Source organism: Lutjanus erythropterus, chromosome 14 (genome assembly GCF_056507025.1).
Source record: "Lutjanus erythropterus isolate fLutEry1 chromosome 14, fLutEry1.hap2, whole genome shotgun sequence".
Taxonomy (NCBI): Eukaryota; Metazoa; Chordata; class Actinopteri; order Lutjaniformes; family Lutjanidae; genus Lutjanus; species Lutjanus erythropterus.
In genome coordinates, this window is record NC_139330.1 from 23,751,639 (window position 1) to 23,767,668 (window position 16,030).

At 40.9% G+C, this 16,030-nt stretch overlaps 1 protein-coding gene across 1 annotated transcript in view; it reads right to left on the bottom strand.

The window, feature by feature from the left end:
• Window positions 1-16,030, bottom strand: part of sdccag8 (SHH signaling and ciliogenesis regulator sdccag8) — a 61,194-nt gene that overhangs the window by 21,675 nt on the left and 23,489 nt on the right. Inside the window, exons 14-15 of the mRNA XM_084735933.1 lie at window positions 8,084-8,211; window positions 1,814-1,922 (exon numbers count right to left, since the gene is read on the bottom strand). Coding sequence (XP_084592059.1) covers window positions 1,814-1,922; window positions 8,084-8,211 — 237 coding nt within the window. The remainder of the gene's footprint in view (window positions 1-1,813; window positions 1,923-8,083; window positions 8,212-16,030) is intronic.

Consider the following 16,030-nt stretch of genomic DNA (forward strand, 5'->3'; position numbering starts at 1 on the left):
TACATTTTGCATACAGTGTGACTCTGTTCAGGTATCTTTTCCCTTCAAATTCATAGAAAACAAAATGCTTCCATATGCTAGCTTTTAAGCCAAGGAGTGCCAAAATGTAATAAATAAAATGGAGATAAAAATAAATAAATGAAACTAAGCAAAGTAAAAATCTAAACAGGTGGGTCTTTGGCTGCTTTTTAAAGAAGTCTACTGCAAGCCTTGGAGCTCAATTTGAATTTATTCCTGAGATCAGACTTTTTTTGTTTGGCTATTCGCATTATTCTTTAAATATGGCAGATATCAGATTCACAGTCCTGAACTGACCTACATGCAGAAAAGAACAATAACAAAGATGTTATTACACATCATGCTGCTGTACAGAACACGGAGGCCACTGAAGTCATCATTTTACAGTTTCATTTTTAAGTTGGTGTGCAATGATGATAATGAGGACAAGGAGAAGTAATGGCTGCTACTTCTGTATGGAGGTGTGGAGTCTGTGGGATTGTGATGTGAATGGCTTCAGAGAAAACAGAAGTCATCCAAAAGTTCAGGATGTCAGAGGGCTACTTTTAATTACATCTGTCTCAACAAGAGTGTCACGGCAAGACACTTGAGGTGAGTGAGTGACGTAAAAGTAATAGTCACATAAATATGATTGTTCAGACTGAGATCACATTACAAAAAATCAGATCTGTATCTGATTTAGGACCACATATGAACGTGGCCCAAGCCAGCATCAGAAAGATCAGATTCCATGTGATTCGTGCTGTTCATAGTCATGTAAAAAACAAACAAACAAACAAACAAACAAACAAAAAATCTAATTAGGGCTACTTTTGCCTGCAGTGTGAATGCAGTCATAGTCTCAAAAAACAGTCACACAACATTACACTGGTCAGTCAGAAGGAGTACGGTAGGCCTCACAAGACGCACAGTCAGACTAACAACTGAAAACAATTCATCAAGAGTTTTCTTGTTCATGTTGCTGCAACTGTCTGAGGGTAACCTCACTTAGCCTGACTGAGGCCGTCCAGCAGGACTTTAACCGCTACACTGGGCTTGGACTCCAGGAGCTCAAACAGCCCAAGGCACAAAACACACCAACACCACACTGATACTAAACTACATAACACACACATACAGCAGATGTAGGCTATGAGCCTTCATGACAGTGTGTCTGTCAGCATGTGTGTGAATTCATCCCCATAAAACACACATTCAAGGTGGTAGTTTTTACTGTGTACATGTGTGTGTGTGTGTGTGTGTGTATTTAGTATTGATGTTCATCCATAAGAAAATACACAGGGTACTTCAGTGTGTGTATTGTGTGCACGTGTCCTGTGGCTGGTGAGGCCAGTGCGGTCTGGCAGGGCCAGATTGGGGGCTGTCATGTGACTAATGTGCAGCACAGCTCCAACAGCTGACAGGACACTGGGCCCAGGGTCACTCTCACACACATAAATACACACACACACACTCAAGTACACACACAAACAGAAACACACACACAGGCAGCCCAGATGGAGAGCTGTGCAGGCCTGCTGTGACTACTGTAGCATCAGGTTAACAAGAAAACAGGTCAGACTGAGAGGCAGTATGTAGTATGTTGACATGCTCTGTCCCAACAGCCTGGATAGATGATGCTTCATGAAATGATGACATGGATGTCCAACAGATAGACAGAATAAACAACTGAGAGAGTAATAATAATGAGGTAGGATGTAAGTCACAGAGTTAAAAAGCAAACACTGCAAGTAATGCAAAACTGAGTGAACAAAGAGGAAAATATGATAAAAGAATGGCAAGAGAAAATACTAGCCTGCTGCTTTCTGTCCGCTCTTCCAGTTTGACTCCCAGCACGCAGCACTCCTCCTTCAGCTTCTTGATAAGGGAATTCTGGGAACTCAGCAGACCATCCAACTCTCCAACTGCAATCGATGAGGGGAAAGTTGTCTGTTATTGCCAGGTTAACCATAGTGGGTGATTTCATGCACTTTGGGTGGCTGTCAGAGACTCTGGCTGCACAGAAACTGATACATATGGTGGTCCTGAGAGCTCAGCGCACTACAACTTGATGTAAAAATGTCATCACCTCAAAAAACAACCAAATACAGTACTGATGTCAAATTGTTTTGCTTAATTTGCATGTTTGTTTAGTTGCTATTTTTCTTACATAGTAGCGCACTGACCTCTCAGGGCCACCGTAGATAGGGGTTCAAGCAGTATTTCACTGCAGTTAGACACTTTCAGTTTTCAAACCACGTGACACTAATGTTCAGACACCATCAAACTCTGCCAAAAAGCCTGTCTTGAGGATATATTGTAACTGGACACTACCACCACCAGCATCCCTTCACTCCTATAATTGATTCATGTTAACATGCAGTTGGTCCTAGCATGTATTATATAGTATCTTCTCCTCTGTCTCTCTCTCTCTAGTGAATCCTCACCCTAACCCAAACAAAACTGAGCCAAATAAACTACCTTTTCTTACCTAACCCTACCTAACCCAGCCATGAATATCTAAACTGACACTTGGTTCTAAAACAGTGGTGACAGTACCTGCTTCTCATCAGTACTGAACAATCCTGAAATGAACTGCTGCTCCAAATAAGACAGATGACCTAAGATGCAACAATTACGTTAGAGGGTTAAGGGAGGCCTGACACAGATGGAGGGTCAAAATTTGGGATGCATCGTCTATTTATTTTCAGAATTAATGCAAGTATTTACATTGGGATAATTGTCAACACTTAAAATTGATTTAAAAAAATGCTCCATCTTCATTACATGTTCCTCACTTTCTAAATGTTAGAAATTTATATCATGTAATCTCTTGCATGCATGAGTTTATTTTCATCAGATGTTCCTCACTTTCTAAATGTAACAAACTGTTGTTGCCATTTTCTGTTGCTGGCTAATGTACACATTATATTTTTGGGTTAATTTTATTGAGCTACTGTGCTAATTTTGTGTTCTTAATTAAGCTGCGTGGTTTACATTATGTATTTCAGTAGGAATAATTCCAAAACATTATGGACTTGCAGAGTTTTTATGAGTGAAGTTGGGTGTACTGTACTGTCATGTTGTTTAATAGGAGAATAAAGAAGTGTATACAAAGAGAAGTTGTAGCAGCTTATTACCCACAACCAGAAGGACTGGAAAATACTAACAACCAAGACAGGAAGGTTTCAGACTTATAGCAGCAGCGTTTTTTTTTTCTTCATCGTTGGATTAATTAGCTGAGGCATTCAACTAGTTTAGACAGAGCCAGACTTATTGAACAGCGGCTACAGGCGCATTCTGAGTTTGTTTCAGTTTTACATGGACAAGAAAACAACTTGATGGACACTTTCCACAGTCAGTCATTAGCGGATGATGTTGAAGACAATAGGTCTTTTGCAGATAATGATGTCACAACCAAGAAACGAGGACAAGCATCAGCAAACTCCTTGACCTCTATGTCGTGTTGGTTCATTATATGTTTTATAAAATTACAGGCACTGAGTGGCTACTTTGCGGAAAGTGGTACTGGGTGTGGGGTATCGGAGTAGTGTTTATGAGTATAAGTACGAATACAGGTAGAGAACAGACAGAAATTTGAGCTTTTGGTGTGAAAAGTCACAAATTCATCATCATAAACTCCAGTATATGTTCATGCACTATCACATATCTGTTGTAAGACTACACTGTCAGAATGTAATAAAAATGAACCTTCAAAATTAGATTTATGAACTAATTTTACACAAGCACAAGGACACGAGTGAATAAAACCCAAGTCAGTTAAATTGGGACAGAAAACATTGGTGGCCGACTGTTCTCAAGCCCATAAAGTTAAACAGTTAGAGTATACTGCAGGACTGTAATGAAGTGCCAGAAGAGTTTCTGTGTCACATTGGGAATACTGAAACTGTGACTAGGATTTAAGTTATCTTTTGTACCTTTACAGCCATCTCTTAACTTTATGTTTAGCATACAGAATATATGTTGGATTTTTTTTACAGAGGGTTTCATGTTGGTCATGCTTTTATTTAATTAAACTAATCATTTAGGAGGAAAAAAAACAAATACATCTTCAATTTCATGCTATTAGGGTTCAACAGACTACCTAATATACTGTAATAATGGTTAGAAATAATGCTAGAAAGCATTCTGGCTACTTCTATCAACATATTCTGTACATTTCCAAAAGCAGGTCAATCAGACAAACAGCCTCACATACCAGAGGAAAATTATTCTGTATTACAGACAGAGATGAACAACGAAATCTATTGTTACATACGGCAGCAGCAGCGAGATACATATGTCTCTTTGAATTTACTCCCAAAAAATGCTTCTGTCGACATTCGCATTAAAATCAAAACTGTTCAAACAATATGCAGAGATGTACAGAGCAAAAGCAGAAGTACAGAGAATGGAGAACAGAAATATAAAGTGTGTGAGAAGGGTAAAACGAGATGGAGAAAGAGAGGGGATTGTTGTTTGAAAGCGCTTTTCTTTCTCCTTTCCACCCTTCCTGCCACATCCTCATCCGCTCATGGGGGCCTCTTTCTGAACAATCCAACACTGGGCTTTCATCATTCCTTTGAAATGATCCACGTTCCGCTCTCCAACATATGTCTGCTCTTTTAAAATAACAATGGCTGCCGTTTGGATGGAGGGAATGATCCACCTGCTCCGGCATTCTGTTACAGTCAACCGAAACCAAAAAACACCAAGGACTCACAGTCTTTGAAAAGTAGCTCTGACTTGTGAAGAGTTTTTTTTTGCATACAGTAGATATTGGGGGCGAACGAAACAGACAGAAAAAAAGTAGAGTGGTAGATCTGTGCTATTAAACATTTACCTGCAAGCTGAATTTGACTCTACACTCTACAGTTATTTCTCTCTTCTTCTCTCTTTATGTGCCACAAAAACACAAAGGAGGAAATTATGACTGGGAGAGGTGTAAAGGCCATTTATAGCTTGGAATGTAATATAATTCAGTTTTTTTCTGGCTGTACACTGTGTCTCTAAAGTGAGTTACCACTAACATTTTTTCATTCAACTCAATATCGTCTCTGTCCCCAGATCACTGCCATAGATAATGCATGGAGGGCAGAAATTGGATGCTACAGAGCATGAAACTAAACTACACAAACTCACACACACGTACACTCAACAAAGTTTGGTCAGTGCTGGAAAAGTTGCATGAAGAATGCTAATTAGCTGAACAGGCTTTGAATGCGTCTGGCCATGCGTAGGCCAAAAAGAACCCTGGGACACAGAAACACAGCAGAACTGGCACTGGAAACAAACAGAGAAAAAAATGAGGGAGGGAGGGATGGATAGAGAGAAGAAGCGTGGCAGGGAGGGAGGGACGGAGAGAAACAAATATCTGATATCATCTAGAGGCTGCTCTGTACGCATTTACTCAAAAAAGAAACATGAAAAAAAAAATCTGAAAAAAGGTGGGAGGGAGCGGAGAAGAAGGGAGAGGGGGACGGATGGATGGAAGGACAAACGGATGGACAGAGAGGCGGGATTTGGAGAGCAAGAAAGCTAATTATCCAGCTCGTCTGTTGGGTTGCACAGGGAGAGGAAGTGATGCGAGCTACTAAAGGACATCCACCCCTCCATCCCCTCCCCATCCACAGTTTCCTGCTGTGCTCTGATGTCAGCTCTCTTTAGACAACATGTGTGCTGCCGACACGCGCCAGAAACAAACCCTTTGTTTACCCCCCCACCCGCTTCCCTCCCTCCATCCATTCCTCCCTCTATACCCTCCATCTTTGTTCTGCATACCAGCAGGCTCCCTGGTTGTTGAAGGGAACCACAGGTAAATAAAAAGATAGGAGAAGGGAGGGAGGGAGGTAGAGAGTGGTTGAGGGTGGGTGGTGGGTGTGAGGGGGGGATCCAGATGGTGCAACAGATGTGCTAGCAGCAGCAGCTCTGCTGTGCAGACAGACAGGGAGCTCTGAGCTGGGTCTCTCTGCTCTGCTCCCATCACCTTCCCTCTGCTCTGCCCCGCTATACTTTCTTCTCCTCTTACAGCTTCTGTTTTGCTCTTTTTGCTCTGTTCTGCTCTTTTGAGGTCACTTCAGCTCAGCCTTGTTCAGCTCAAATGACTTGTGTTCCTGTCCGTCCCCTCCCACTCCAGCCATGCTGCGTTGGTGGGGAGCAAGGTGGCACAGTGAGAAGGCAAAACCATCCTTCAACCGGAAGATGCAAGTTCAAGACCCTGTTCCAGCCAAGATCCACCCTGCTGAAGTGTCCTTGAGGAAGAGACTGAAACCCTCCCAGCTCCAGCTGCGATTCTGTAGCTGACCCTGATCAACTCTGCTGTCTTGTTCCTTACAGTTCTGGATATTTTGACTCTGTGTGCTCCATTGTATTAAGCTCTGCTTTGTTCTGTTCTAGTCTCACATCTACTTCCCTCCATGATAGACAACTTTTATGCCAGTGTACCACAGTGGCCTACAGTAAACTTCCTGAAATGGCAAATCTGAGGACTTGCTGCTGTGTAGTCACGTGGAGATGCCCTTAAGGAAGTCTGACTCCAAAGTGACACTGGGGGTCACACCTGCCAGAAATGATCTGCTGCCATTCAAGCTGATTGCCAAACACATGACTGGAGAATAAATGTACAAGTTTATGTTTTTACAAGGTATCTGCAGGTTAAGTTACTTATATTTAAGATTTTTAAGATCACATCAAGACCAATGTGAACAGAATTTAAGACCTGTTTCACATCCATACGTACATAAAAAAAGTCTGAAGGTTTCAGCAAAGTCTGAATCTGGGAACATGGTTTCAAATAGCTCACCTGTCTTAATTGCTTTTATATGACTGATGTTTTGCTACCAAGTTCACTAGCTGGGTGCGCTCCAGTATATACTGATTGGGCTGCGGTTATTGGTCCATGTTGATTTTGTTTTGTAGTTGTTACAGTGTGATCAAGCAAAGTTTTCCCTGAAACACATTTTAGAGCGAGACTGAACAATGCAACTTTACAAAAGTAACATTAACTTCATTAATCCAATCAAGTTTTAAGACCTGTCAAAATCATATTTAAGACATTTTAAGGCTTAAAATTAAGATTATTATTATTTTAATATAAATGTTGATATTGATATTGTCAATTGATATGGCTTTAATTTCTAATGATGAATTTCATTCATTATTGGTAATTGGTTTTCAAAACTACTTTTTTTGTCTTTTTATGTATCATTATCTCAAAGTCTGTAAAGAAGGAGAGAGAATGCTACAGTTTTCCTTCTGAGAAAAGACAAAAAAGAAAAAATGATGATAAGACAACTTGCTGCGTACAGTAATTATAACAAGTTAAGTACAGGCACAAATGCATTCATTATGCATCTGAAACTAAAAGTGTTGGCAAAACAACTCTAAACAAAATGTGGCTGCTGAGGGACAGACTTCTTGAACACGATCTGCCTCTGAAACACTTCCAGTGAACATTTGAACTGCAGCAGAGATGTGACAAAGCCGCAGTGCAACCAAAACTAGGTGAAGCTGCATCCAGTGTGGACATCCAGGATCAGGTTCCATTACCCAAGAGTCTAAATTTAACACACAGTATATAAATTTTGACCCTAGGGGTCTCTCTCACATTAAAACAATAACAAAAGATTTAGTCTGAAGACATCTTTAAGTAGCATGGGATGATTTAAGTTGTCATCTTCACATTAAACAGCCACCATATCTGATGAAAAACTGATGTGACTCATCATGTTCATAGAGTACGTGTAGTTTTATTCATGTTATGTTTAGTCACATGCGCCGCCTTCCTTCCTCACTCTCTGACGCATCTTGCATTTTCCCAAAAGTCTCCACCATGAACAGGTCATATACAATATAGAATCCACTGGAAAGTGTGAAATACTCAATGCAGGTTAATGAGAATGATGTGCTTTAGAGGATGCATATCTCTGCAATGTTTGGCTGAATCTGAGAGACTCTGACTCTTAAACTGTTTTCCATACACAGCCAGTGCCTGTATGGATATCAGACATATTTGATAAGTCAGAGAGTGTAAAGGAGACAGAGAGCTGTGACACAATTGGACACCGCTGTGGGTGGAAGCACTGACCTCTCTGCTGGTGCTGAGCCTCTGTTTGCTCCAGCAGCACAGTCAGCTCTCTCTCCTTTTCCCGTGCTGAGAGGGTCACAGATGCCATTTCTTCTTCATGAGCCCGTTCTGCACTCTCTCTGTCCTGTCTGGGGAAAAGAACAGGCTATTTAAATCACAATCCTTCCATTTATTCTTTCTAATAATAATGCCATACCATGTAAGAATACACTAAATTTAAAGAGAGAATTTCAAATTAGCATGGTGTTCATTTGCTTGGCTACCTACAGTGTGTGTAAAATCAGTTTTCATCCAAATACAGACACTAAATATGAGTCAGTTGGTGCTTTTGATGACTGATTACTCATCATCTGCTAGTGACAGAGAATGAAAAACATCTCTACATACTGTAGGCTACAACTTTTGTTTTAAACATAATTTCTCTTACCCTGTAAATTTGAGGTGCATTAAAAGTTTAGAGTGATGTATGTTTTAAAATTAATTGCCAAATATTTTGCAGTTGTTTTTCAAGCAAAAATTTAATCTCAGCTTCTTAAATGTGTGGATTTACTGATTTTCTTTGTCATTTATGATAGTAAATAAAGAGTTTTGGAGTTTTGGACTGTAGCTTGGACAAAACAAGCATCACTTTTTTTATAAACGTAACGATTAATCAATTAATCATTAAAATAACTGATAACATCAATAATGAAAATAAGCACTTGCTGCAGCCCTATATCAGCTAGGATCAGCAACTGATTGATCAGAGCATTCCTCATAAATTCCATCATGCTTGACAACTAATACGGGTTCCAATATTAAATTGAAAATTGATCCAAATGAGCTTTCAATTTCAATAACTTGAAATCAAAGGCAGAATCAGCGATCCTCCCAGTATGCTTTTTTCTCTTCACCCCCGCTTGCTTGTGGCATCCAGCATATCCAAAGAAAAAACACAAGACTTCAATGACAACACATCGTAGTTTACCAGCCAATGCTGTTATACCACACTTGTTACCATACAGACTATCTAAGAAAAACTTAAAATGTAAACAACAGTTGTCAGGGCAAAAAAACAATGATCTGTTGATCTTTGCAAAACAAGACTTGATACCACAGCAATTGCAAAGCTGTCAGTGCTTAAATCCTTTAAAATCAAAAAAATCTATCTGGATCATGACTTTAAAGTTGCAAGCCAAACTGAATTGTGAATTTGGAGAATTTTGACATCCCTAGTTTCTACTGTGAAAAAGAAAGACTGATGGATGAACAGAGGTGAGAGAGAAATCAGGGGCAGAGAACACAGCGTACAAGAGAATGAAAGAAAGGACAGAAAGGAGAATGACAGAAAGACTCAGGGGGTAGACGGGTAAAAGCGTCAGGCCACTGTCAGCTTGAAGACCCCTGAGTGATACTGCAGCTGTCTACAAATCACACACACACACACACACACGCAGAAACACAAGGGTCAATTCAGACTGGTCCGCTGATTGAACAAAAGTCAAGTTTCTCTTCTTATACTGTGTTGCAAAAAACGTTAATTAAAAGATTATTTAGCTCAAGATGCTGGTCATCCTGTGCAGACACATCAAAAACACATAACACAACAACGACATGACATCAGTTGATCAATCATATCTTATTCTTACTTATACAAGATCTATACATGAATTACTGTATGACTTCATAGTATACACCGCTCTCAGCTCGATGGAAATGCGGACATACACAATATATTTAGTTGTGATCAAACCGCTTGAATCTCTGCTTTAATTGGTCTCAATATCGAAATTGTGCAGGTAAGATGCAAACTAAGGTGCTTATCTCTATGGACTTTGAACAACACTGCATTTTATTCATGTTTGAGCCAAACTTTCTAACTCAGCTAAGTCCAAATGTACCAAACAACAGAGGAACAGACAAAGAAGGAAAGAAAAGAAAAACTACAAAGACAGGAAAAAACGAACAAATAAACAGAACTCTTCCTGAAGTCCAAAGGCGCTAATGAAGAGAGAATTCTCCAGTTTAAGTGAAAACTTTTCTCCCCTACAGCGTTTGGCCTGCATCTCTAAAGTGACCGCGTCTGTCTGTTCCTTCGTGTGTGTGTGTGTTCTCCTGCTGTCCTGCTGTCTGGGGTGTGAAAGCGGGTGGCGGGTGTGCAGGGGACACAAGGAGACTGTGTGTGTCTGTACGCATATGAGTGTGTGTGTGTATGTGTGAGTGAATGAACCCCCGCTGGGCTTGAACAGCAGCCTGAGCCACCAAAGCGCACACCAGGGCTCAGCGGGAGATGGCGGGCAGGCGTTGCCAGCCATTTGGTCCTGCAAGAGGTTCCAGGGGGCCGTGTGTATTTGTGTATGTCTGTGTGTGTGTGTGTTTGTGAGCGACTGGGGGGGTGTGTGTGGGGGGGACTCACACCAGACCTGTTTACCCACCAATTAGCATCAGACAGACCGCCAGAAAGTTCCAGCAGTCAGCAATAGAGTGGTGGTGAGGAAGAGGAGAGCAATGAAAAACAGAAGAGGATAGAAAAGCAAAAACACAGAGATCTACACATTTGGCATCTGTTTGGTCTTGCCGATATACTGAACCAACATTTAACAAGAACAACCTAATAAAGTTGTACACAACAGAACAGGACAAACTCAAGGCCTTCATTTCTAGGTGAGAGTGGAGCAACCATGAAGAGGGTTGCTGATTTTAACTTTAGTGGGCCCTGAGGATTCAAATCATAGACATATATACATAGACATTGCATTGGACTTTGGATTGAATGTCAAAGTCGTTGCAGTTTTCGTTAGGTCAAGACTGATTTGTGAACAAATACATGTAGACAGGGGAGTTGGGTTTTTTCCTGGAAATTATATAAAATGATATTAATATTCAAGGGTTTATGATTTACATGGAGCAAGAAAAAAAGTTTATTTTTTTTCCCTAACTTATTCCATGTAGATCCTGAAACATTAAATGCAGCAACAAGGCAAAATGGCCAATATGACATCTAAGTGTATGGTTCAAATCCCTGACAAGCACCTGAAAGTCTCATCAAATCAAAGCTGGGATGTCGGGCTAAGTTATGAGGTTCGTCATCCCCTGCGCCATTTTCTATCCCCACTCAAGTGCAACGTGTGTACTTGCAAAATGCTGTCACAAAATGGCTGCTGATGAGCACTGTCAAATTAAAGCATAAAAAAGAGAAAGCAAAGGAGAGATGTCAGTGGAGAGCCAAGCCCTGGAGCAAGCGTTAAGGGCGACGGGTAGAGCAGAGGCTGAATATGTGGGGCTGGAGCTGGATAATTCTCCCTGGACAATAATCTGCCTTCCAGCTAATTGGTGAATGGGCTCTGGGTTGCTGCCTGTGGCAGGAACTCTTGTTTGGGCCTAGGAGGCAATAGACTGAATGTTCAGTTAGCGGATAGCTGGGCCTGTTTGTATATGCCTGGCCTGATGCACTGTAGGACAGCTTGATAAGTATGGCGAGAGCTGCATGGGCCAGGGGCCTAAGGTAGGCTGGAATGGCTCTGGGGCTCCGGCCAGGTACAGTGGCTGCTGGGTAAGTGGGAGGTGGCAGAGGCGGTGGCTGGCTGGCTAGCTGGCTGGAGCGGCGAGGAAGAAGAGGGGGCCCAGTCTGCACTGCCTGCCTAAGTGGGCACTATTCAAGCTGTTGCCCATTAGATGTGGGGTGCCAGGGCCTGACCAAGCACGGAGTTTGCAGCACCCCATGGTGCAGCCGGCATCCCACGCCAGAACCACCAAATGCCGCGGTTTATCAGAGAACGAGCACAAATTGGAGTCAGACGGTGGACTTGGAGGAATTGGAGACATTCGCCAACGCCAGACACCACTGACCGCTGTTTGGACTCAAGTAAAAGAGACTATACTCTCTCTCTATAAACACAATATGACCAAGATACACACACACAAACTGAAGTCATGCTGTACATGAACACACACAAGAAAAAAAAACTAGGTGTGCATATACATGTAAAATACATAAATTATATGAATATTTCAAATAATTAAGAAACCTCAACATAACTGATGAAGCTCTCTTCAAACTCACCATTCAGTTACCAAAAACTAGATAAACAGTTAAACACAGATACTGCATATAAATTAGATACATAAAAACTAATGGGAAACTAAAAAGAACAATTCCTCAAACCATTACATATTCATATTCATGCTCCGAACGTTCCTGTGTTGCAAAAGAACAGGTGTGAAATAAACATACAGGTGAACAGATTGTGAACCCAGCCTATAGCACAGACATGCAAACACACAAGCTTTGTTCGCAACAAAGACGACTGATTGTTTCAAGACACTGATGATCCCTGCAAAGAGTTGTTGTTGAGGAGGAAGAGGAACAATACTATTTCTTTCACAGAGGACCATCTGTACTAATAGCTATACTCATGGCAATTGTCATAAATATATATATATACACACATTATTATTTTTTTAAATGAGTATTGTTTTAAATGTAACATTTAGAATCGTACAAAGTACAATTTGTGTATTACCTGTCAAATCTTACACTGCTCATAACTAAGGCTGCAATGATTAATCAATTAATTGATTGAAATCAATTATTAAATCAATTGTCAAATATTCTGATAAATGACTTATCTGTTTGAGTATATTTTTTCAAGAAAAAATTATTGCAGCTTCTTAAATGTGATTTTTTTTTTGTTTGTTTCTCTACTTCTTTATGACAGTAAATATCTTTGGGTTGTGGGCAAAACAAGACATTTGTGGACGTCATCTTCGGCTTTTGGAAACACTAATTGACTTTTCTGACATTTTATAAACCAAACAATTAATCCATTAATCAAGAAAATTATCAACAGATTAATTGACAATTAAAATAATTATTTGCAGCACTAATAAACAGTATTATCAAAAAGAATCTATATATATTTTAAAGAAAATTATTGAATACATTTTCTAAAAAAATCAGTGAAATCAATTATTTAAACTAATGTAACCAAAGCTTGAACGATTATTTGTTGAGACTTGATGCTGATAGGATCTAACTGAAATGAACTGATACTATACTATTACAACTGTTAACTATTTGCTCATATTTCGACTGCTCAAAATGGTGACACTTGTGATGATTCATTTTTGTGGAGGAATTCCAGCGGATCCACAGCTATTTATGATAGACCGCATCAATCAGGCTACATTAATATTCAACAGTTTGATATGCAGAACTACAAAGCTGATTCCTGCTCATGTGTGAGAGTGCTTGTTTGTGTGTGTGCGACTGAGAGACAGTGAGACAGAGGCCTTGTGTAGGCCTATCTAACCGATACTGCCAACAAAGGATGAGTGCACCGCAGAGAAAATAAAGTGACATATTGAACAGTTGCTGCGCCGCGTATTATTGATGCTGCATACAATAAACATCTGAATTGTTTCGTGTAGCAGACCACACACAGTGTCACACAATTTTCTCTCACACACACCTCAATGTGTTTTAGCACATTTTTATTAAACCTCAGGGTGATGCAAGTCAATCACTCTGCTCCCACATTTTTCTTCCGACAACCCTTCCTTCATCTCGCTGCTCTACTTCATGAAATAAGCACATCAAACACAGAGGCAGGCTGATGCAGCCTCCGTGCCCAGCCCCGTCTTTCTATCTATCTGTCCATCTATCCGTCCAGAGCGTTCTCATCTCTGTTCCGATCCTTTTTTCTGCTGTTTCCATCTCTCCCTCCTCCCTCCTCTTTTCCCTCCCACCCTTTTTTTCCTGTAACTAAACTGGCTGTGTCTCTCTCCATCTGCTGGTTCTTCCTTCAGCGGCCCTGCACCTGTTCACACCTCCTCTCCTGTTGGCCACCTCTTCTCTCTTCTCCCCTACCCCCGCCCCCCCTTTATCTCTCTCTCTTTCTCTCTCTCTGTCTCCCTCCCTCTCTCTCTGCTCAGTGCGATGCTGCCAGGCCCGTTCCTGGCTCAGTTAGCCTCTCTGTCATTCAATCCATCTGTCGGCAAGTCAACTTTGTTTACAGCGGGCGGCCCAAGCCTCTTTTCTTCTTCAAGGAGCGCTAAAGCCCCCCCACTGCCACCAAGGTCAGTGGCGAGCCAATCATGCACGAACAACAAAAAACTGCAACTATTAAATTAGAAAAAAAAAGGACTTTGCCTTCCTCCTCTAACGCACACACACACATAAGTATGGACAATAACTCTCTTTAAATATACACATCCTAAGAACTGTCTTTCACTATCTCATTCATATAAATAAATACATGCATGTACAGACCCAGTTACAAATGCACGACCCTCACAGAAACGAACATTTGCTGTTACAGCACACATTCCCTCAGAGAAAAACCCAGCAGCTCTAGATTGAAGTAATTAGCTGCTGATTGGCCTCTGTCATCATCTATCTGCTCACAAAACAGAGCGAGAGAAGTTTAAAACTCTTAATTGGCACAGATGACTGATGGTCTTAACACAGGAAGAGCGAACTGGCAGCGCAGGCATCTGTGATTTTTAAAAATAAACACACAGCATACGTACAATATGCTCCCATACTGACCCAATCCAGAAACCCAGGACTCAACGTGAGTGTCAAATCTGTGCCCTACAGAAATAGTTGTGGGTAGCATATGTGGCGGGGCTGGGGGTCGAATCAATTTCAGCTGAGAAGGTAAATGATTGCCTAAAATAATTAGGCCAATCCAGATACCAGCGTCAAGTTCCTTATCATTAGATAAAGCGCATAATATAAGTTATATGAAAGTTAGAGTAAAAATGTCAACATAAAACCAGGAATCAACAATAAGGATTGCCTACTTGCCCGGAGCAAGTAAAATGTCATGTTGGGAAAGTACATCTAAGTTGGCAAGTGATAAAAAATAATTAAGGTATTAAACAATTTTGATAGTCATTTAATCATTAAAGTAATTTTTCATGCAAAAATGTCAGAAAATGCCGTTTTCAGCCTCTCATAAATGGAGATTTTCTGCTTTTCTTCTTTTAATATCATATTAAATTAGATATCTTTGGCTTTGAAAACTACAAAACGAGACACTTTAAGACATCACCAAGAACTGTGAAAAACTGGGATGGACGTTTTTCCACTATTTTCTGACATTTTATAGACATTGCAGTACAAGATTAAACATGACTTCTAACTTTAGTATTTGTTGTTATTTAATACCCACTACTAAAATAATTTGTGCAGGGGCAAGTAAAAACTGACTTTGGGCAAGTAGATTTCTGACCCACTTACCCGGCCTCTCAAGTTAAAAAAATAATATAACCTTAGTGCTTAACCCTGAAAAGTACGATTAGGGAGGGGAACAAATCAAATCATAGAAAACAAGTTACTGTGTTTCTCGTCATATATCTACTCTGCATGCAAGGCACATACATTTTTCTCTGGAAAAAAAAAGAGATGGCAGACGGTTTTAGATGAAGAAAAAAAACAGCAAGCGAGAAAGGTGTGCAAACGAAAAGTTTGTACCACATGCAGTGTTCTCTCATGGTGTGAGCACAATCAACTTGTGTTGGAATTCACTTCACACCTGAGACTTACCTGATGTCGTTCAAACGCCCCTCACCCCTCCCACCCGGTTATAAGCTTGGGGGCAACTGGCACGAAGGAACATGTGCCATCTCTCACTCCTAACCCACCTAAGTGATCTTCAGTGAACTCCTCTATTATCGTCTTACTTCCTCACCTTTTTTCCTCACTTCTCCCACACCCTCTCCTCTCCATCTCTGTGCTCCTGGGCCATTAGATGCTGCCTAGTGAGAGAGAGGCGGCCATTGAGGTGGAAAACAAAGACAGGCTTTTTTAAACTCAGTGGGGGGGACTAGGGCTGGAGATGGAACTGTAGGGGGGCTTGTGCCCATCCGGTGCCCGCCTTCATATACACACCATCGCCAGCCTTAGAGCTTTTCTCCGCTGCTCCCCTCTGCTTCCTCTATGCCGTCCACCCACTTCTCTCC